The sequence below is a fragment of the Carcharodon carcharias genome, chromosome 8, assembly GCF_017639515.1.
Source record: "Carcharodon carcharias isolate sCarCar2 chromosome 8, sCarCar2.pri, whole genome shotgun sequence".
NCBI classification, from domain to species: Eukaryota; Metazoa; Chordata; class Chondrichthyes; order Lamniformes; family Lamnidae; genus Carcharodon; species Carcharodon carcharias.
Window position 1 is genome coordinate 105559201 of NC_054474.1, and position 23695 is coordinate 105582895.

The 23695-nt window shown below is 45.3% G+C and overlaps 1 protein-coding gene across 3 annotated transcripts in view; it reads left to right on the forward strand.

Moving 5' to 3' along the window:
* LOC121281109 (Kv channel-interacting protein 1) overlaps nt 1-23695 on the forward strand; it is a 678471-nt gene that overhangs the window by 615147 nt on the left and 39629 nt on the right. For all 3 annotated transcript variants that reach the window (XM_041193799.1, XM_041193800.1, XM_041193802.1), the window contains exon 4: nt 8896-8966. In XM_041193799.1, coding sequence (XP_041049733.1) covers nt 8896-8966 — 71 coding nt within the window. The remainder of the gene's footprint in view (nt 1-8895; nt 8967-23695) is intronic.

Here is a 23695-nt window from a genome sequence, read left to right on the forward strand (position 1 = left end):
TTGACTAACCGCCGATCTGACTAACCCCTGACCTGACTAACCCCCAACCTAACTAACCCCCGACCTGACAAATCCCTGACCTGACTAGCCCCCAACCTGACTAACCGCCAACCTAACTAACCCCTGACTTGACTAACCCCTGCCCTGAATAACTCTTGACCTCATTAAACCCGGACTTGACTAACCCCCGACCTGACTAACACCCGAACCTAACTAAACACTGACCTGAGTAAGACACGACCTGGCTATCCCGTGACCTGACTAACCCGTGACCTGACTAACCCCTGACCTGATTAACACCTGACCTGACAAATCACTGACATGACTAACCCCTGACTTGACTAACACCTGACATGACTAAAACCTGACCCAACTAACTCTTGACCTGACTAACTCCCGACCTGACTAACCCCTGACCTGGCTAACCCCCAACATGACTAACCCCCAACCTGACTAACCCCCGACCTGATTTACCCCTGATTTGACTAACCGCTGAAGTGACAAAACCTGATCTGACTAACCATTGACCTGACTCAACCCAGACCTGAATAACCCCTGACCTGACAAACCGCCGAGCTGACTAACCCCGACCGGACTAATACCCAATATGACTAACCCCTGTCCTGACTAACCCATGACCTGGCTAACCCCTGACTTGACTAACCCCTGCCCTCAATAACTCTTGACCTGACTAAACCCGGACTTGACTAACCCCCGACCTGACTAACACCCGAACCTAACTAAACCCGGACCTGAGTAACACCCAACCTGGATATTCCGTAACCTGTCTAACCCCTGACCTGACTAACTCCTGACCTGATTAACACCCGACCTGACAAACCACTGACCTGACTAACCCCTGACTTGACTAACCCCTGACATGACTAAAACCTGACCCAACTAACTCCTGACCTGACAACTTTTGCACTTATTAACCCCTGACCTGACTAACTCTTGACCTGACTAAAACCCGACCTGACAAACCCTGATCTGACTAACCCAGAACATGACTAACCCCCAACCTGACTAACCCCCGAGCTGACCAACTCCGGAACTGACACACCCCTGACCTGTCTAATCCCGACCTGACTAACCACCGGTCCTGACAAATCCCCAACCTGACTAACCCCCGAGCTGACCAACTCCGGAACTGACAAACCCCTGACCTGTCTAATCCCGACCTGACTAACCACCGGTCCTGACAAACCCCCAACCTGACTAACCCTTACCTGAATAACACCTGAACTGATTAACCACTGACCTGACTAAACCCCGATCTGAGTAATCTCCAACCTGAGTAACCCCCGACCTGACGATCCCCTGACCTGACTAACCCTGTACCTGACTAACCCCTGGCTTGACTAAACCTGATCTGACTAACCCCCGCCCTGATTTATCAATCGAACTGACTAACCGCCGACCTGGCTAACCCCTGACGTGACTAACCCACGACCGGGCTAACCCCTGACCTGACTAACCCTGATCTGACTAACCTCTGACCTGACTAACCCCTGACGTCACTAACCCCTGACCTGACAAACACCCGACCTGACTAAGCCGCAACCTTACTAACCCTCGACCTGACTATCCTCTGACCTGACTAAATCCTGACCTGACAAACCCTGATCTGATTAAACCGTGACCTGACTAACCCCCGACCTGACTAACACCCGACCTGACTAAAACATTGACCTGACTACCCCCCAACCTAAATAAACCCTGACCTGACTAACTCTTGACTAACTCCTGACCCAACTAATGCTTGACCTGATTAACTCCCGACCTGACTAACCCCTGACCTGACTAACTCTTGACCTGACTAACACCCGACTTGACAAACACTGATCTGAATTACCCAGCACATGACTAACCCCCAACTTGACTAACCCCCGAGCTGACCAACCCCGGAACTGACAAAACTCTGACCTCTCTAATCCCGACCTGACTTACCATCAGTCCTGACAAACCCCCGACCTGACTAACCCCTGACCTGAATAACACCTGAACTGATTAACCCCTGACCTGACTAACCCCCGATCTGACTAATCTCCAACCTGAGTAAACCCCGACCTGATGTTCCCCTGACCTGACTATCATTGGACTTGACTAACCCCTGGCTTGACAAACCCTGATCTGACTTACCCCCGCACAGATTTATCACTTGAACTGACTAACCCCCGATCTGGCTAACCCCTGACCTGACTAAACCACGACCTGGCTAAACCCTGACCAGACTAACCCTGATCTGACTAACCTCTGACCTGACAAACCCCTGATGTCACTAACCCCTGACCAGTCCAAACCACGACCTGACAAACCTCGACCTGACTAACCCCCAACCTGACTAACCCCCAACCTCACTAACTCCTAACCTGACTAACCACTGCCCTGAATAACTCTTGACCTGACTAACACCAGACTTGACTAAACCCCGACATGTCTAACCCCCAACCTCACTAACCCCTGACCTGACTAACATTCGACCAGACAAACCCCAAACTGACTAACCCCTGACATGACTAGCCCCTGATCTGATTGATTTTTGACCTGACTAACACCAACCGGACTAACCCTGACCAGACTAACTCCTGACCTGACTATCCCCTGAACTTGCTAAACCCTGACCTGATAAACTCTGACCTGATTTAGCCTTGACTTGACTAACCGCCGATCTGACTAACCCCTGACCTGACTAACCCCCAACCTAACTAACCCCCGACCTGACAAATCCTTGACCTGACTAGCCCCCAACCTGACTAACCGCCAACCTAACTAACCCCTGACTTGACTAACCCCTGCCCTGAATAACTCTTGACCTCATTAAACCCGGACTTGACTAACCCCCGACCTGACTAACACCCGAACCTAACTAAACACTGACCTGAGTAAGACACGACCTGGCTATCCCGTGACCTGACTAACCCGTGACCTGACTAACCCCTGACCTGATTAACACCCGACCTGACAAATCACTGACATGACTAACCCCTGACTTGACTAACACCTGACATGACTAAAACCTGACCCAACTAACTCTTGACCTGACTAACTCCCGACCTGACTAACCCCTGACCTGGCTAACCCCCAACATGACTAACCCCCAACCTGACTAACCCCCGACCTGATTTACCCCTGATTTGACTAACCGCTGAAGTGACAAAACCTGATCTGACTAACCATTGACCTGACTCAACCCAGACCTGAATAACCCCTGACCTGACAAACCGCCGAGCTGACTAACCCCGACCGGACTAATACCCAATATGACTAACCCCTGTCCTGACTAACCCATGACCTGGCTAACCCCTGACTTGACTAACCCCTGCCCTCAATAACTCTTGACCTGACTAAACCCGGACTTGACTAACCCCCGACCTGACTAACACCCGAACCTAACTAAACCCGGACCTGAGTAACACCCAACCTGGATATTCCGTGACTTGTCTAACCCCTGACCTGACTAACTCCTGACCTGATTAACACCCGACCTGACAAACCACTGACCTGACTAACCCCTGACTTGACTAACCCCTGACATGACTAAAACCTGACCCAACTAACTCCTGACCTGACAACTTTTGCACTTATTAACCCATGACCTGACTAACCCCCGACCTGACTAACCCCCGACCTGACTAAAACACTGACCTGACTAACCCCCAACCTAAATAAACCCTGACCTGACTAACTCTTGACTAACCCCTGACCCAACTAATGCTTGACCTGATTAACTCCCGACTGACTAACCCCTGACCTGATTAACTCTTGACCTGACTAACACCCGACCTGACAAACACTGATCTGAATTACCCAGAACATGACTAACCCCCAAGTTGACTCACCCCCGAGCTGACCAACCCCGGAACTGACAAACCTCTGACCTCTCTAATCTCGACCTGACTTACCACCAGTCCTGACAAACCCCTGACCTGACTAACCCCTGACCTGAATAACACCTGAACTGATTAACCCCTGACCTGACTAACCCCCGATCTGACTAATCTCCAACCTGAGTAACCCCCGACCTGACGATCCCCAGACCTGACTATCCCTGGACCTGACTAAACCCTGGATGACAAACCCTGATCTGACTTACCCCTGCACAGATTTATCAATCAAACTGACTAACCCCCGATCTGGCTAACCCCTGACCTGACTAAACCACGACCTGGCTAAACCCTGACCAGACTAACCCTGATCTGACTAACCTCTGACCTGACAAACCCCTGACGTCACTAACCCCTGACCAGAGCAACCCACGACCTGACAAACCTCGACCTGACTAACCCCCAACCTTACTAACCTCCAACCTCACTAACTCCTGACCTGACTAACCACTGCCCTGAATAACTCTTGACCTGACTAACACCAGACTTGACTAAACCCCGACATGTCTAACCCCCAACCTCGCTAACCCCTACCTGACAAACACTCGACCAGACAAACCCCAAACTGACTAACCCCTGACATGACTAGCCCCTGATCTGATTGATTTTTGACCTGACTAACACCAACCGGACTAACACTGACCAGACTAACTCCTGACCTGACTATCCCCTGAACTTGCTAAACCCTGACCTAACAAACCCTGACCTGATTTAGCCTTGACTTGATAAACCCCCGACCTGATTAATCCCTGATTTGACTAACCCCTGACATGACAAAAGCTGATCGGACTAACCATGGACCTGACTAAACCCGGACCTGAATAACCCCTGACCTGACAAACCGCCGAGCTGACTAACCCCGACCGGACTAATACCCAACATGATTAACCCCTGTCCTGACTATCTCCTGACCTGACTAACCCATGACCTGGCTAACCCCTGACCTGACTAAACCCCGACTTGGCGAACCCCTGACCTGATTAACCCTGATCTGACTAACCCCTGACCTGACTAACCACCGACCTGAATAACCCCAACCTGTCTAAAGCCCGAGCTGATGAACTATTGATCTGACTAACCCCTGACCAGACAAAATCTGATCTGATTAACCCCTGACCTGACTAACCCCCAATCTTACTTACCCCTTACCCCACTAATCCCCAACCTGACTATTCCCTGACCTGACTAATACCTGATCTGACAAAACCCTGATCTGATTATCCCCAGACCTGACTAAACCCCGACCTGACTAATCCCGAACCTGACTAACCCCCGATCTGACTAACCCCCAAGTTGACTAACCGCCGACCTGACTAACCCCAGACCTGACTAACACCCGACCTGGCTAACCCCTGACCTGACTAACCCCCGTCCTAGCTAACCCCTGACCCGACTAACACTGATTTGACTAGCCTCTGACCTGACTATCCCCTGACCAGACAAACCTCCGACCTGAATAACCCTGAGCTGACTAACCTCTGACTTGACAATCCCTGATCTGATTAACCCTGGAACTGACTAACAGCCGACCTAACTAAACCCAACCTGACTAACCCCCGACCAGACTATCCTCTGACCTGACTAACTCCTGACCTGACAACCACAGATCTTATTAACCTGTTACCTGATTAACCCCCGACTTGCCTAACACCCGACCTGACTAAAACACGGACCTGACTAACCCCCGACCTAAATAAACCCTGACCTGTCTAACACCGACCTGTGAAACCCCGACCTGACTAACCACTAACCTGACTAACTCTTCACCTGACAAACCCCTGACCTGACTAACTCTTGACCTGACTAACACCCGACCTGACAAATCCTGATATGACGAACCCAAATCATGACTAACCCCCAACCTGACTAACACCGAACTGACCAAACCCAGACCTGACAAACACTGATCTGACTGAAACATGACCTGACTAAACCCCGACCTGACTAACCCCGGACAGACAAACCCCCGACCTGACAAACCCCGACCTGACTAACCCCTGGACCTGACAAACAGTCGATCTGACTAACTCCCATCCTGACGAACCCCTGAACTGATTAACCCCTGACCTGGCTAACCTCCGACCAGACTAATATCCAACCTGACTAATCCCCGAACTGACAATCCCCGGACCTGTCTAACACTGGACCTAACTAAACTCTGACCTGACTAACCACCGACCTGACTAACTCCTGACCTGTCTAACCCTGATCTGATTTACCTCTGACCTGACTAACCCTGACCTGACTAACCCCTGACCTGACAAACCCTGATCTGATTAAAACCTGACCTGACTAACACCTGACCTGACTAACCCCCAACGTGACTAAAGCCCGAAAGGAATATACACTGATCTGACTAACTCCTGACCTGACAAACCCTGAACTGATTAAACCGTGTCCTGACTAACCCCCGACCTGACTATCCTCTAACCTGACTAACTCCTGACCTGACAACCTCTGAACTTATTAACTCATGACCTGACTAACCCCCGACCTGACTAAACCCGACGTGACTAAAACACTGACCTGACTAATCCCCAACCTAAATAAACCCTGACCTGACTAACTGTCGACTAACCCCTGACCCAACTAACTCTTGACCTGACTAACTCCCGACCTGACTAACCCTTGACCTGACTAACTCTTGACCTGACTAAAACCCGACCTGACAAACCCTGATCTGACTAACCCAGAACATGACTAACCCCCAACCTGACTAACTCCCGAGCTGACCAACTCCGGAACTGACAAACCCCTGACCTGTCTAATCCCGACCTGACTAACCACCGGTCCTGACAAATCCCCAACCTGACTAACCCCCGAGCTGACCAACTCCGGAACTGACAAACCCCTGACCTGCCTAATCCCGACCTGACTAACCACCAGTCCTGACAAACCCCCAACCTGACTAACCCCTGACCTGAATAACACCTGAACTGATTAACCCCTGACCTGACTAAACCCTGATCTGAGTAATCTCCAACCTGAGTAACCCCCGACCTGACGATCCCCTGACCTGACTAACCCTGTACCTGACTAACCCCTGGCTTGACTAACCCTGATCTGACTAACCCCCGCCCTGATTTATCAATCGAACTGACTAACCGCCGACCTGGCTAACCCCTGACCTGACTAACCCACGACCTGGCTAACCCCTGACCTGACTAAACCTGATCTGACTAACCTCTGACCTGACTAACCCCTGACGTTACTAACCCCTGACCTGACAAACACCCGACCTGACTAAGCCGCAACCTTACTAACCCTCGACCTGACTATCCTCTGACCTGACTAACTCCTGACCTGACAACCCCTAATCTGATTAACCCGTGAACTGAATAGCCCCCGACCTGACTGACCCCCGACCTGACTAAACCCCAACCTGACTAACCCCCAACCTGACTAACCCATGACTTTACAAACGCTGATCCGACTAACCCGTGACCTGATTAACCCCCGACCTGACTATCCCTGACCTGACTAACCCCCGACCTGACTGCACCCGACCTGACCAACCCCCAACCTGACTAGCCCTCGAGCTGGCTAACCCCGACCTGACCAATCCCTGACCTGACTAACCCCTGATCTGACTAATTCCTGTCCTGACTAACCCCCGACCTGACTATCCCTGACCTGACTAACCCCCGTCCTGACTAACCCCCGACCTGACTAACCCCTGATCTGACTAATCCCTAACTGACAAACCGTGATCTGATTGACCCCTGACCTGACTAACCCTGACCTGACTAACCCTCGACCTGACTAACTTTCCTACCTACCTCACCCACGTCGCCCATTCATTCTCTCATCCATTCTCTAACACTCAGACTGAAACTTTGAACTTACTGTATGGCAATTACTGCTGCAAGAAGGGCATGTGTTCTGTCTCCCCCAACTGCCCTGCGATCCGATGGAGTTCCCTGAGGGACACTGCACTTCACATTTCTGTGGAAGCCTAGATGAGATGTTCTATCAGAAATGTGCAGCAGTATGGAATCATGGGAATGTTCATTGCAGCCACAATCGGACCGTCATTGTCACTGTTCAGAAAATGTGAGCCTATATAGTTCTAGGTTGGACTGAATGATTAGAGAGCAGCTATGGACTGCAGTGAATACTGTTGAGGACAGATAGAATAAGGCATTAATAGACAGAACAGTTACAAACTGCAGTGAATTAATATAGTGAGCAATTACAGAATCTAATCAATTATTTAAAGCAAATACAGATTGTAATGAATATTATGGAGAGCATCTAGAGACTGTTATTAATTATTACAGAGCGCAGTTACAGAAGACAGTGAATTATTATTGAGAGCTGGTTATTGACCGTAAGGTATTTTGGTAGAGAGCAGTTAAAGACTGTAACTAATTATTGAGAGCATTTACTGAATACAGTGAAGTATTATAGTGAGCCAGTTATAGACTGTAATGAATTACTATAGAAAGCAGTTAGAGACTGTAATAAATTGTCAAGGAGAGCAGGTATAGACTATAATGGATTTTCATAGGGAGCAGTTACAGGCTGCAGTGAATTATTACAAAGGATGGTTACATACTGCAATGAATTATTATAGGGAGCATTTACAGTCCGCAATAAATTCTCAGAGGGAGCAGTTACTGACTGTAATCATTCATTGTAGACTGCCAATGCTCCATATAATATGAGAATTCACTGCAGTCTGTAACTGGATTATTACAGAGAGCACTTATAGACTGTAATGAACTCTCATATGGAGCAGTTACAGATTTCAGTAGATTATTACAAGAGCAGTTACAGAGTGTAATGAACTCTCATAGGGAGTAGTTACAGACTAAAGTAGATTACAGAGAGCAGTTATAGACTGCAATGAATTAATTCAGAGAGAACTACAGACTAACGAATTATTATTGAGAACTGTTGCAGACTGTAATGAAGTATCACAGAGAAAGTTACAGAGATGTTTTTATATTTGTGCCCAGTTACAGGCTGCAGTGAATTATTTCTCCTTTCTTCTGTCTTTTTCCAGATGCCAGTATGTATGCTCATTACCTCTTTAATGCCTTCGACATCGCTCACAATGGTTCCATCAAATTTGAGGTAAATCTTGTTCCAAGAAAACCAGCCTCTGCATGATAAAGATTTGTCATTTGCCAGAAGTCTTTTCATTTGAATCTTTTGTAATCAGTCAGAATAAATATTTTTTTTTTAAATATAGACTTTTATTCCTGTGTCTATATTGAGTACATTATGGAACAATATTTCAACCCAACTGAGTATGAGGGCACTGGAATAATATCATTAGAGATAGACTCAGTAATGCAGAGCGCTGTGGAAGAGGGATTAGGGAGTGACAATGTGAAGGAGCTGGATGAACATCAGTACAGAGAATGTGCATATACTGAGGCACAGGGGAAAAGGGGTCAGCAATGTAATCAGTAACACAGGGTGATGTGGGAGTTCACAGTGTGAGGGAGCTGGATTAACACCAGTACATATGGTCAGTAACACAAGGCACTGTGAAAAGAGGGATTACTGCATTACAATGTGAGGGGGCTGAATTAACATCTTTAGCAATACAATCAATAACACAGGGTCCTATGAGAGTTTACAGAATGAGGGAAATGGATTAACATCAGTAGAGATACTGTCAGTAACACAGAGCGCCAGAGGGAGAGGGGTTACTGAGTGCCAGTGTGAGGCATCTGGATTAACATCAGTAGAGATACATTCAGTAACACAGGGTGCTATAGGGAGAGGGGTTACTGAGTGACAGTGTGAGGGATCGGGATTAAAATCAGTAGAGATAAAGTTAGTAACACAGGGCACTGGGGTGAGAGAGGTGACTGAGTGACAGTGTGAGGGAGCTGGATTAATATCATTTGGTACAGGCAGTAACACAGGGTGCTGAGGGAGAGTTTACGGTATGATTGTAAGGGAGCTGGATTAACATCAGTACATAAAGAGCAACAGAGGGCATTGGCTCATAAAATCATAAGAATAGGATCATGGCTGATCTGATTGTGACCTTAACTCCACCTTTATGTCTGCCACCATAGCCCTCAACATCCCTGTCGAACAAAAATCTGTCTAACTCAGTCTTAAATATATTCAATGACCTAGCCTCCACTGCTAACTGGGGAGGAGAATTCCAAACACTAACTGGAGTAGTTATAGTTTTGAGAAACGTAGGACTGTAGCTTTAAGAATAATCCTGTGCTGTAGGATCACATGCTCTGTGTAAACCAACGAGTTAGCAGCATGCAGAACCTCTAATATGGAGAGTTCGTCTTTAGTTATGGAGTTAGATGCACATATATGGCTGCTGCTGCTGCAATCTTGTAAATAACATTAAATATCACAGAATCACAGAGTGCAGAAGAGGCCTTTCGGCCATCGAGTCTGCACCGACATGTGAGAAACACTGGACCTACCTACCTAATCCCATTTACCAAGACTTGGCCCATAGTCTTGAATGTTATGACATGCCAAGTGCTCATCCACGTTCATTTTCAAGGATGTGAGGCAGCCCACCTCCACCACCCTCCCAGGCATCGCATTCCAGATCGTCATCACTCTCTGGGTAAAAAAGTTTTTCCTCACATCCGCCCTAAACCTCCTTCCCCTCACTTTGAACTTATGTCTCCTTGTGACTAACCCTTCAACTAAGGGGAACAGTTGCTCCCTGTCCACCCTGTCCATGCCTTGTACACCTCGATCAGGTCACCCCTCAATCTTCTCTGCTCCAACGAAAACAACCCAACTCTATCCAACCTCTTTTCAAAACTTAAATGTTTCATCCCAGGCAACATCCTAGTCAATTTCCGCTGCACCCCCTCCTGTGCAATTACATCCTTCCTATAATGTGGCAACCAGAACTGCACACAGTACTCCAGCTGTAGCCTCGCCAAAGTTCTTTACAACTCCAACAAGTCCTCCCTACATTTGTAATCTATGCCTCGATTGATAAAGGCAAGTGTCTCATTGGCCTTTTTCACCACCCCACTAACATGCCCCTCTGCCTTCAGAGATCTATGGACACACACGACAAGGTCCCTTTGTTCCTCAGAACTTCCTAGTGCCATGCCATTCATCGAATTCTTCCGTGTCAAATTACTCCTTCCAAATTATATCACCTCACACTTTTCAGGGTTAAATTCCATCTGCCACTTATGTGCCCATTTGACCATCCCGTCTATATCTTCCTGTAGCCCAAGACACTCGACCTCACTGTTAACCACAGGCCAATCCTTGTGTCATCTGCAAACTTACTAATCCTACCCCACACATAGTCATCTATGTCATTTATATAAATGACAAATAATAGGGGACCGAGCACAGATCCCTGTGGTACGCCAATGGACACTGGCTTCTAGTCACTAAAGCAGCCTTCTGTCATCACCATCTGTCTCCTACAACTAAGCCAATTTTGAATCCACCTTATCAAATTTCCCTGTATCCCATATGCATTTGCCTTCTTTATGAGTCTCCCACGTGGGACCTTGTCAAAGGCTTTGCTGAAATCCATATAAACTACATCAACTGCACTACCCCCATCTACACACCTGGTCAACTCCTCAAAAAAATTCAATCAAATTTGTTAGGCATGACCTCCCCCTGTCAAAGCCATGCTGACTATTCCTGATCAAACCTTGCCCCACCAAGTGGAGATAGATTCTCTCCTTCAGAATTTTCTCCAATAGTTTCCCTACCACTGACGTGATACTCACTGGCCTGCAGCTCCCTGGCTTATCTCTACAACCCTTCTTAAATAGCGGAACCACATTAGCTGTTCTCCAGTCCTCTGGCACCTCCCCCATGGCCAGAGAGGGATTAAAAATTTGGGTCAGAGCCTTTGCGCTCTCCTCCCTTGTCTCCCTCAGCAGTCTGGGACGCAAAGCATCTGGACCTGGAGATTTGTGCTTGCACACAAACAGAGGAGAGAGCTCATCCTGAGTGAGGCACAGCCAGAGTGGGTATTGGCAATTTGGTGCACAGTGGGAATTTGGTCCAAAGGGGAAGAAGTGCTCATTGCATTTTTTCCTTGTTACCCAGGTTCTTAAATCTTCAGAGAGTGGTCTTGCCCTGCTGCAGCAGTAGAGGCTACAAGGGAAAGGAATGACCAGTAAGTAGTGGGTAAGGTATTTACTACTTTAATCGCTTATGGTTTAAGGTCTTTTTTTGGTTTATAGATTGTATATTCTACAGTAACAAGGATCAGGAAAGGAGAGCCCTAGAACAATTGATTTAAAAGGTTTAATTTAAAGGAATAAGTCAAAGCCATGGTGTGCTCCTCGTGCTCCATGTGGGAACTCAGGAACATTTCCAGTGCCTGGGAACAACATGTGTGCAGAAAGTGTGCCCAGCTGCACCTCCTGGAAGCTCGCATTTCAGAGAGGTGGTCACACAGCAGATGAAGGGACTTGAGGAACGAAGGGAATGGTTGACCACCAGGCAGTCCAAGAGAAACAGGCAGGTAGTTCAGGAGTCCCCTGGGGTACCGCGCACAAATCAGTATTCCATTTTGGTGGCTGATGAGGGTGCTGGTTCCTTCAGGGAGTGCAGACAGAGCCAAGCTTCTGGCACCACAAGCAGCCTAGCCTTTCTGTACAGGAGGGGAAGAAGGGAGGAAGAGCAATAATAGGGGATTCTATAGTCAGGGGAACAGATAGGCGCTACTGTGGCCATCAACGTGACTCCAGGATGGTATGTTGCCTCCCTGGTGCCAGGGACCGGGATGTCACTGAACGGCTGCAGGGCAGCCTGAAGGGGAAGGCAGAGATCATGGTACATGTTGGTACCAATGACACAGGTAGAAAGAGGGATGAGGTCTTGCACCAAGAATTCAGTGACTTAGACAGCAGACTAAAAAGCAAGACCTCTCGGGTTGTAATCTCTGGATTACTTCCAGTGCCACATGCTAGTGAGCTCAGAAATAGGAGAATAGCGCAGATGAATATGTGGCTTAAGATTTGGTGTAGGAGGGAGGGTTTAGATTCCTGGATCACTAGGACCATTTCTGGGGAACGTGGGACCTGTACAAGTGGAATGGTTTACATCGGAACCAGAGTAGGACTAACATCCTTGTGGGTGGGTTTGCTGGTGCTGTTGGGAGGAATTTAAACTAATTCGGCAGGGGAGGGGACACAGGATGTTAGCAGAATAAGGACACATCATACTACAGTAAAACAATCAAGTCAGAGGGAGTACAGCTGCATTAAGTTTCAAGGGAGTAAGGCAAGGCTGGGTGGCCTCTACTTTAATGCCAGGAATATTACAGGTAAAATAGATGAGTTAAGGTTGAGGATTGACATGTGGTATTGTGATATAGTAGCCATCACTGAGACGTGGTTGAGGAAGGGGCAGATTTAGCAGCTCAACATTCCGGGATATATAATCTTCAGGCAAGACAGCGGAGGGGGTAAAAGAGGAGGAGGCATTGCATTATTAGTTAAGGAGTCAGTTACTGCAGTAAGGAGAGATGATATCTTGGAGGGGACATCGAATGAAGCTTTGTGGGTAGAGTTTAGGAATCAAATAGGTACAGCCACATTGTTAGATGTTTATTATAGGACCCCAGATCGTCAGTGGGAAATTGAGGAGCAAATATGTGCACAAATATCTCCAGGAAGAAAAGTAGTCTGGAAGATCAAACTGTCTGTAACAAACTAGCATTAAGGATAAATCAGATTTGTTGATGTACCTTGCCCAGCGATTGTGAGTATCTACTATAATTAAAAAGAAAGGAAGATATACTCATCGAAAATGTCGCAGCTTGGCAGAATCGATTCCTTTGAGTCAGCCACAGGTGATTGGTCTCAATATATAGAATGACTCGCATTATTTCCAAGCCAGCGAAATCATGGGGGAGGAAAAGAGGACAGCGATTCTCCTGAGTATTTGTGGGAGCAAGTGCTACAATTTAATTCAAAACTTGATGGCCCCCAGTGACCCACATTTGAAGATATTCAATGAATTAGGAGGCCTCATTAGAGAACATTTTCAACCCAAGCCCTCAGTCACAATGTAGAGGTTCAGGTTCAATTCACGGAATAGAGTCCCAGGGAGAGACCACTGCTACCTACGTGGCAAAATTAAAACAACTAACGGGATATTGTAATTTTGGTAAAACCCTGAATGACATGCTCAGAGATTGTTTAGTATGTGGCGTGATGCTATTCAGTGATAATTGCTGGCTGAAGTGAATGTTGATTTTAAAAAAGCATTAGAAATAGCGCAGGTGATGGAAAGCACTGTAAGGGATTCACAAGCAATTAAAGGGGTACAAAATGGCACCATCCTCCCAGACAGGCAGCAATAGTCAGCCGAAAGTGGTGCAAAAAGCCAGGACTCTACCACAAAGCGGGAAACAGCCCCTGCTAGCCGAAAAATGAGAGAAAGCCGCTTAGCAACTAAAGTTAAAAATAATTTTCATCGATGTGGAAACAATCATTTTCCTAATGATTGGCAATTTAAAAAGGTAGAGCGTTATGTTTGTCACAGAAGTGGACACATGATAAAGCATTGCAAAGCAAGGTTTAAACTGGCTTCCAAACAACAAGCTCCCATGAAACCTTTAGTGTAGAAGAGCCGGAAACAACCAACTCCGACATTTATTCCTTATTCAACATGAAAGCTGGGAGACAGAGCCAATTACTGTCACAGTGAAAGTGAATGGTAAACCCTTAAAAATGGAAGGAGACACTGGTACTTCTACCACTGTAGCAGAACACATTTTCAGATATTTAAATAGATATCACCAGAGTAACTGTTCATTAAAATCACCACTCGGCACAGCTACCGGTAATGGTGGTAGAACATGAAGGGCCAAGCCTTCGTTGAAAGAGATTAAATAAAATTGGTTGCAAATCTTCCAGTTGTGAGCAGGTGGCCTACCAGAGCTGCTAAAAAAAAACATAATCTTCAAGCATGAACTAGGAAAATCCAAGGCCTACAGGCCAAGACTTACGTGGATCCAGAAGCAACCCCTTACTTCTTGAAAGCAAGACCAGTGCCATAAGCCCTGTGAGAGAAGGTTGTCGCTGAGCTGAACCAGCTAGAGAGGCTGGGTGTCAGAAAAGGGGTTCAGTCCTCAGTTTGGGCAGCACCCACAGTCCATCTCCTCAAACCAGAGCAACCAATCCTGATCTGTGGGGATTATAAACTAATGGTTAACAGAACAGCCAAACTGGACAGGTACCCTATTCCCAAGATTGAAGACCTCTCTGCCAAACTGACAGGTGAGACAATGCATACAAAGCTTGACAAGAGCACACATATCAGCAATTGTGGCTTGATGATGCCTCCCTGGAATCTGTGACCATAAACACCCACAAAGGGTTATATCAATATACACGCCTGCCCTTCAGTGTTTCCTCAGCCTGTGCCATTTCTCAAAGGACATTGGAGAATTTACTACAGGGAATACCTCAGGTTGTAGTCTACCTGGACGATGTACTGATAACTAGATTCACAGAAGAGGGCACTTGGCTAACCTAGAGGAAGCCCTAAAACAAGTTTCAGAAGCAGGAGTGCACCTAAGGAAGGAAAAATATGCTTTTCAGGCAAATTAATTCATTTATTTGGGCTACCGGGTAGATGGCCAGGGGTTACATCCTATTGAAGAGAAGGTTAAAGCAATCAGAGCGGCACCTGCACATAAGAACATCTCAGATCTTCAATCATTTCAGGGATGGTAAATTATTAGGGCTGATTTCCGCCAAATTTATCAACTGTTCTAGCCCCTCTCTACATTCACCGCTAAAGAAAAACCAGCATTGGGTTTGGAAGTCACCCCAAGAAGAAACCTTCATAAAAGCCAAACACCTCTTGCACTCTACAAATGTGTTAGTGCATTACCACCCGACAAAGGAATTGGTGCTAATCTGCAATGCATCCCCCTATGGAGTGGGAGTGGTCCAATCTCACAGCATGGATGACGGTACAGAGAGGCTGATAGGCTATGTATCCAGGACACTAACCACAGCTGAACAAAGATATTCACTGCTAGGAAATGAAGGTCTGTCGATTATTTTTGGTGTAAAAAAATTCCACTGATGCATGCATGGGTGACATTTCATGATAGTATCAGACCACAAACTACTCTTGCGTCTCTTTGGTGAGGGCAAAGCTATCCCTCCCATAGCTTATGCACAAATACAAAGATGTGCCCTAATATGAATACACCTTTGTATATATACCCGGGATTCATACAGCAAATATCGATACCCTAAGCCACCTTCCTTTGCAAAACATTAATGACCACATCCCAATTACCCAAGAGCTCATGTTAGTGATGAATTTCCAAGGTTCCTCACCAGTCTGTGCCAGGTAGATAAGAAACTGGGTGAATCGTGATCCAGTCCTGTCTCAAGTAAAGGACCAAGTGTCACATGGTTTGTCCCAGGAACCAGCCTCTGGTCAAATGAAGCCATATTTCAACCAAAGACATGAGATGAGCAGTCAAGGTGGTATTCTATTATGGGGTGCACCTTCATAAGGAAGGAAACCACTCTTAGTAGAGCTACACAGTGCCCATCCAGGAATCTCGCAAGCAAAGACAATAGCGCAAAGTTATGTATGGTGGCCGGGGATGGATGGTGATATTGAGAAAGTGGTTAAACACTGAGCAATGTCAACAGCTACAGAAGTTGCCGGTGGCAGTCTCATTACACCCATGGGAGTGGCCTGGTAGACCCTGGTGCCATTGCACATGTATTACGTTGGTCGTTTTCATAGAACCATGTTTCTACTGAACATAGATGCTCATTCAAAGTGGTTAGACATTTATGAGATAAAGTTGCCAACATCAGGGGCTACTATAGAAAAACTATGCCAAAGTTTTTCTATCCATTGGATTGCCAGAAGTAATCGTCTCAGGTAATGGTACTGCATTTACATGCACTGAATTTCAAAGATTTATCAGCCTCAACGGTATTAACCATGTGAAGACTGTGCTGTACCATCTGTCATCTAATAGACTGGCAGGAAGAGCAGTACAAACTTTTAAGGTGGGAATGAAAAAGTTAACAGGCAGGCGAATCATTGGAAACCAAATTTGCTCGTTTCCTATTTCAATACAGAACAACAACCCCCTGCCACACACTACAACAGGAGCAGCACCTGCAGAATTACTGATGAAGTGCTGTCTTCAAACAAGACTGAGCCTGATACTTCCTGATTTGGTGGGAAAGTTGTAGAAAAGTCAAGAGAAGCAAAAAGTGACTCATGATTTCCATAGTCGTGAGTGACAATTTACTGTTGATCAAGTAGTATATGTAAAGAATTTCAGTGGAGGACCAAAGTGGTTACCTGGTAAAGTAAGTTCTGTAAATGGACCATTGTCATACCACATGGAAGTGGAGGGCCGGATCTCCTGTAATCATATGGATCATTTAAGACTAACAGAGATACCCCAACAGAATGATGTTCCAAATGTAACCATTAGTGAAGCAGTAATCAATTCCCGTTGAAGTTGCTGAACCAGGGGCAGATATGGCCAATATCTCTGTCAGAGTGGAAGATACTGAACTGTCTGTGCCTAATGAGGTACCTAATGTTAATGGGCTTCCAGAGAATGTCTTTCCGACAAAAGAATCTGAAGTTGTGGAACTGCAACATTCCACACGGATCAGGAAACCACCTAAAAGACTGAACTTGTATTTCATGGCCTGTGTAAATACTGTAATGTCATGAGATAAATATTCTTGTAAATACAAAATGCACAGAAAAGTTAAAGGGAGGGGAATGTATTAATTTTAGTTTTGAGAAACATAGGACCGTAGCTTTAAGAATAATCCTGCATTGTAGGATCACATGATCTGCATAAACCAATGAGTTAGCAGTGCGGGAAACCTCTAGTATGGAGAGTTTTTCTTTAGTTATGGAGTTAAGTGCACCCATTAGGCTGCTGCTGCTGTCTTGTAAATAAAATTCAGTGTTTCCACCAAGAAAAGTAGACTGAAGATCAACTCTATGGGTAGAATCTTCGTCTCGGTGAGCGGGGGCGGGGCCCGCATGCCCAGGCATAAAATGACGCGGGGTGACATCGGGGCGTGTCATGACATCACCGCGCGTCATTCAGACTTAACTGTCAAAGGCCTATTAAGGTCATTTAACAAACAATTAAATCATTGATCTGAGCTGCCCGTCCAACCTTAAGGTTGGTGGGCTGGTGAAGAGCCCAGGTGGCTGTCACATTTTTTATGGAATCTCAACCACAGGCAGGATGAGGTTTCATGAATGATTTTCAAGTGTTGGAAAATTTTTTATTGACATAAATGGACATGTCCCAGCTCATGTGATAGTTTCACATGAGGGGACATGTCCTTAATTTTTTTTCTCCCTTTATTCAATGTTTTATACATGAAATTAATCAACCTGAGGCAGTTCTGTGCCTCAAGGAAATTTCTGCACTCCTTCACACAAAAGCGCAAAAGAGCGAAGGTCCCAACTCAGCCTTCTCCTCCATCCCGTACAGAGAGTGCACAGCACTTCCGGGTGTACGTCATGCCCGCCCAAGTAAAATAGTGGTGCCCAGCTGATTGGGAGCATCGATCGGCTGCGCACCCGCTCCCGTCCATCACACCCCCACCCCCTCCCACCCCCCACAGGGAGAAAATTCTCCCTTATAACACTAACGACCCTCTGAGAGAAGAAATTGCTCCTCACCTCCATCCTCAATGGGAGACCACTTATTTTTAAACTGTGCCCCCAGTTCTAGATTCTCCCATGCGGGGAAACAATTTTACAGCATTGGCCCTGTCCCTCAGAATCTTATACGTTTCAATAAGATCATCTCTCATTCTTCTAAACTCCAATGAGTATAATCCCAACCCGGTCAACCTTTCATCATAAGATAAACCCCTTCATCCCATGAATCAGCTGAATGAATCTCCTCTGAACCACTCCCATTGCAAGTATATCCCTCCCTAAATAAGGAGACCAAAACTGTGCACAGTATTGCAGGTGCCGTCTCAACAATGTCCTACTTTTATACTTCACCCCTCTTGCAATAAATCCAACATTTGCTTTCCTAATTACTTGCTGCACCTGCATACTAACGTTTGTGATTATGTACAAGGACACCCAGAGCCCTCTGCACTGCAGCATTCTGCAGTCTTCCTCCATTTGAATAATATTTTGTTTATTCTGTTCTTCCTGCCAAGTGAAAAATCTCACTTTTCCCACATTATACTCCATCTGCCAATTTTTTGCTCACTCGCTTAATCTATAATCCTTTGCAGACACTGTATCCTCCTCACAACTTGCTTTCCTACATATCTTCATATCATCAGAAAATTTGTCTACAGTACAGTTGGTCCCTTCACCCAAGTCATTAATATAGACCGTAATCTGTTGAGGCACTGATCCCTGCAACACTCCATTTGTTATAGTGTGGCAACCGAAAATGACCCGTTTATTCCGCATCTCTGTTTTCTGCTAGGTGGCCAATCCTCTGTCCATGCTAATAGATCACCCCCCAATACCATGAACAGCTTCTCTGGCACCTTTTATATGGCATATTACCGAATGCCTTTTGGAAACCCAAATACACTACACCTACCGGTTCCCCATTATCCAACCCATTTGTTACGACGCTCAAAGAACTCTATTAAATTAGTCAAACACGATTTCCCTTTCACAAAACCATGTTAACTCTAACTGATTGTAACCTGGTTTTCTAAATATCCTGTTACTACCTCTTTAATAGTGGATTCGAGCATTTTCTCAATGACAATGCTAGACTAATGGGCCTGTAGTTTCCTGCTTTCTGTCTCTCTCTGCTCTTGATCAGAGGCATTACATTTGTGGTTTTCCAATCTACTGGGACCTTTCCAGAATCTAGGGAATTTTGGAAGATTACAACTAATGCATCCACTAACTCTGCAGTGACTTATTTTAAGATCCGAGGATACAGACCATCAGATCCAGGGGACCTGTCAGCCTTTAGACCCATTGGTTTTCCTGTTACTTTTTCTCTAGTGATCGTGATTGTTTTAAATTCATCTCAGCTTTGAGGTGCTACTTTGCGCTTTCTAACTTGTTCACCCTGTAGGAATTGGTTCTTGCTCTACTACAGGGGAAGAAGCTAGCTGTTTGGTGTGTATCCGATAATTATCAGGTGAGTGGTTAAGGCCTATTCTATTCCTAAGGTTTAAAATAGCACAGGAATTTGTGGTAAGATTAATAAAATACATAAAACAAAATAATTAATTGAATAAATATGTAAATAGTCAATTAAAACACATTAAGGGTGGCAGGACAGGTGATATGTCAAGTTTGCAGCATTTGGGAGCTCCTGGATAACATTGTGATCCAGGGCAAACAAGTCTGCAGAAAGTGTTTGCAGCTTGAGGAGCTTCAGCTCAGAGTCATTGAGCTGGAGGCTGAACTGCAGACTCTGCAACACATCTGGGAGGGGGAAGCTTAGCTGGATGCTTTATACCAGGAGGCAGTCACACCACTTAGGATCAGGTCTTCTGATTTGGTCAGTGGCCAGGGAGAGGAGGGTGTGACTGTGAGTGAGACAGGTAAGGGGACCCAGAGGGCAGGAGTGTCAGCCTCCGAAATTGTCCAACAGGTTTGAGGTTCTCTCAGCTTGTTTGGAAGAAAGTGGGGGCAGCAAACTGACCATGGCACCGTGGTACAGGAAGTCATTCAAGTTCGGGGAGCAAAAAGGAATGTAGTGGTAGTAGGAGACGGTATAGTGATGGGGGTTGACACTGTTCTCTGTAGCAAAGAACTTGAGTCCAGATGGCTTTGTTGCCTGTCCATTGCCAGAATTTGGGACATTGGCTCAGGGCTTGAGAGGAACTGACAGTGGGAACAGGAGGATCCAGTGGTCGTGATCCATGTAGGGACCAATGACATAGGTAGGGCAAGGAAGGAGGCTCTGCATTGTGAGCATGATGGGCTAGGCCCCAAGCTAAGAAGCAGAAGCTTAAAGATAATATTCTCTGGATTATTATCTGACCGCATTCAAATTGGCATAGGAAAAATCAGATAGAGAGATGAAAGCATGACTCAAAGGCTGGTATGGGAGAAGTGGGTTCCATTTTGTGGAGTACTGGCACAGTGGTGGAGTGAAGACAGTGGGGGCTGCACTGTTGACACGGTCTACACATGAATCATGCTGGGATTAGTGTTCTAGTGAGCTACATAACAAAGGAAGTAGAGAGGATTTTTAACTAAATAGTGGGGGGAAGAGATCAAATTTGTAATCAAGTGGTAAGCCAAAGAGTAGATAAAAGGCAAGAGAGAAAGGTACTAATATGAGAAATGATGAACAGGTCATGACATGAAGGGACAGAGAGTACATATTTAACAGTAAATCAGCAGATAAGCTTAGAGGTCCTAAAAATAATATAAGGACAAAATTAAAGGCTCAGTATCTGAATGCACATAGCATTTGAAACAGAACAGATGAACTGATAGCGCAAACAGAAATAGATAAGTACAACCTGATAGCAATTACAGAGATACATTTACAAGATGACATAGATTGGGGCCAGAATGTTGAACGGTACATGACATTTAGGAAGGACAGGAAGTTAGGAAAAGGTGGAGGGGTGGCTCTCTTAATTAATTATGGTATTTCACATTAGGGAGGGATGACCTAAATTCAGGGAACTAGGAAGTAGAGGTGGTTTGGATAGAGATGATAAATGATAAGGGCAAGAAGTCACTTGTGGGAGTGGTGTACAGGCCCCTAACAGTAACCACATGGTAGGATGGGGTAGAAAGAAAGAAACAATGGGAGCTTGTCAGAAAGCTATGGCAATAATCATGGGCAATTTCAATCTACATATAGTCTGGAAAAATCAGATGGGCAAAGGTAGCATGGATGAAGATCTCATAGAATGTTTTTGAGATGGTTTCTGAGAACAGCACATTCTGGAGCCAACCAGAGAGCAAGCTATACTAGACTTGGTATTGTGCAACAAGGTAGAATTAATTAATTACCTCATAGTTAAAGCACCATTAGGGAGCGGTAACCATAATATGATTGAATTTCACATTCAGTTTGAGAGAGAGAAGAATTGGTCCAAGACTAGTAGCTTAAACTTAAATATGGACAATTATGAGGGCATGAAAGCAGAGCTGGTAAATTAGGCTATGAGATGGGTCAATAGAGATGCAGTGGTAGACATTTAAAGGGATATTTCAGAATGCACAGAATAGATACATACTAACAAGGAAGAAAATTCCAAGGGGTGGACCGACCATCCATGGTGTACTAAAGAAGTTGAAGATAGTATCAAACTTTTAAAAAAGCATGTCATTGCGCAAAGATGGGTGGAAGATCAGAACATTGAACAGAATATAAAGAACAGCAAAGAATGACCAAAAGATTAATAAGGAGGGAACAATTAGAGTGTGAGAGAAAGCTAGCTAGAAATATAAAAACAGATGTTAAGTAAGAATTTCTATAGATACTTAAATAAGAAAAGAGTTAACAAAGTGAGCGTTGGTCCTATGGAGAGTGAGTCTGGCGAATTAATAATGGAAAATAAGGAGCTGGTAAATGAATTGAACAGGTATTTTGCATTGGTCTTCACTATAGAGTATACAAGTAGCATCCCAGCAATAGCTGTAAATCAGGAAATACAAGGGAGAAATTCAAGAAAATTGCAATCACCAGCGAAGTGAGCAAACTTTTGGAGCTGCAGGCTGACAAATTCTTGGGTCCTGCTGGACTTCACCTTTGGGTCTTAAAAGAAGTGGCTGGTGAGATTGTTGATGCATTGGTTTTAATTTTTCAAAATTCCCTCGATTTGGTGAAGGTTTTATTAGATTGGAAAACAGCAAATGTAATTCCTTTATTCAAAAAGGGAGGGAGACAGAAAGCAGGAAACTACAGGCCAGTTAGCTTAACATCTGTGATAGGTAAAATGTTAGAAGCTATTATTAAAGATGTGATAGCAGGGCACTTAGAAAAATTCAAGGCAATCAGACAGAGTCAACATGGTTTTATGAAAGGGAAAGCGTATTTAACCAAATTATCGGAGTTCTTTGAAGGAGTCACAAGTGCTGTGGATAAAGGGTAAGTGGTGGATGTACTATATTTAGATTTCCAGAAGACATTTGATTAGGTCATAAAAGGTTATTGCAGAAAATAAAAGCTCCTGGTTTAGTGGGTATGGTTGCTAAATTTATTGACAACACAAAGATAAGTAGGAAAATAAGTGGGGAAGGAGACACAAGGAGGCTACAAAGGGACATAGAATTGGCAAAGATCTGGTAAATGGAGCGTAATGTGGGCAAATGTGAAATTGTCCACTTTGGCAGGAAGAATAAAAAAGGAGCATTTAGCTAAATGGTGAGAGATTGCAGGGCTCCGAGATGCAGACAGATCTATGTACTCCAGTGTATCAGTCACAAAAGTTTAGTGTACAGGGACAACAAGTAATTAGGAAAGCTATTGGAATGTTCTTTTTTATTTCAAGAAGAATTGAACATAAAAGTGGGGAGGTTATACCTCAGTTATACAAGACACTAGTGAGACCACATCTGGACTACTGTGTACAGCATTGGTGTCCTTACTTAAGGAAGGATGTAAATGCATTGGAAGTAGCTCAGAGATGGTTTACTAGACTAATACCTGGAATGCAGGTTGTCTTCTGAGGGAAGGTTGGACAGACTAGGCTTGTATCCACTGGAGTTCAGAAGGGTAAGAAGCGATGTGAGTGAAACATATAAGATCCTAGGATTCTTGACAGGGTGGATGTAGAGAGGATTTCCTCTTGTGGGAGAATCTAGAACTAGGGGTCACTGTTTAAAAATAAGCAGTCACTCATTTAAGACAGAGATGAGAAGAATTTTAAGAT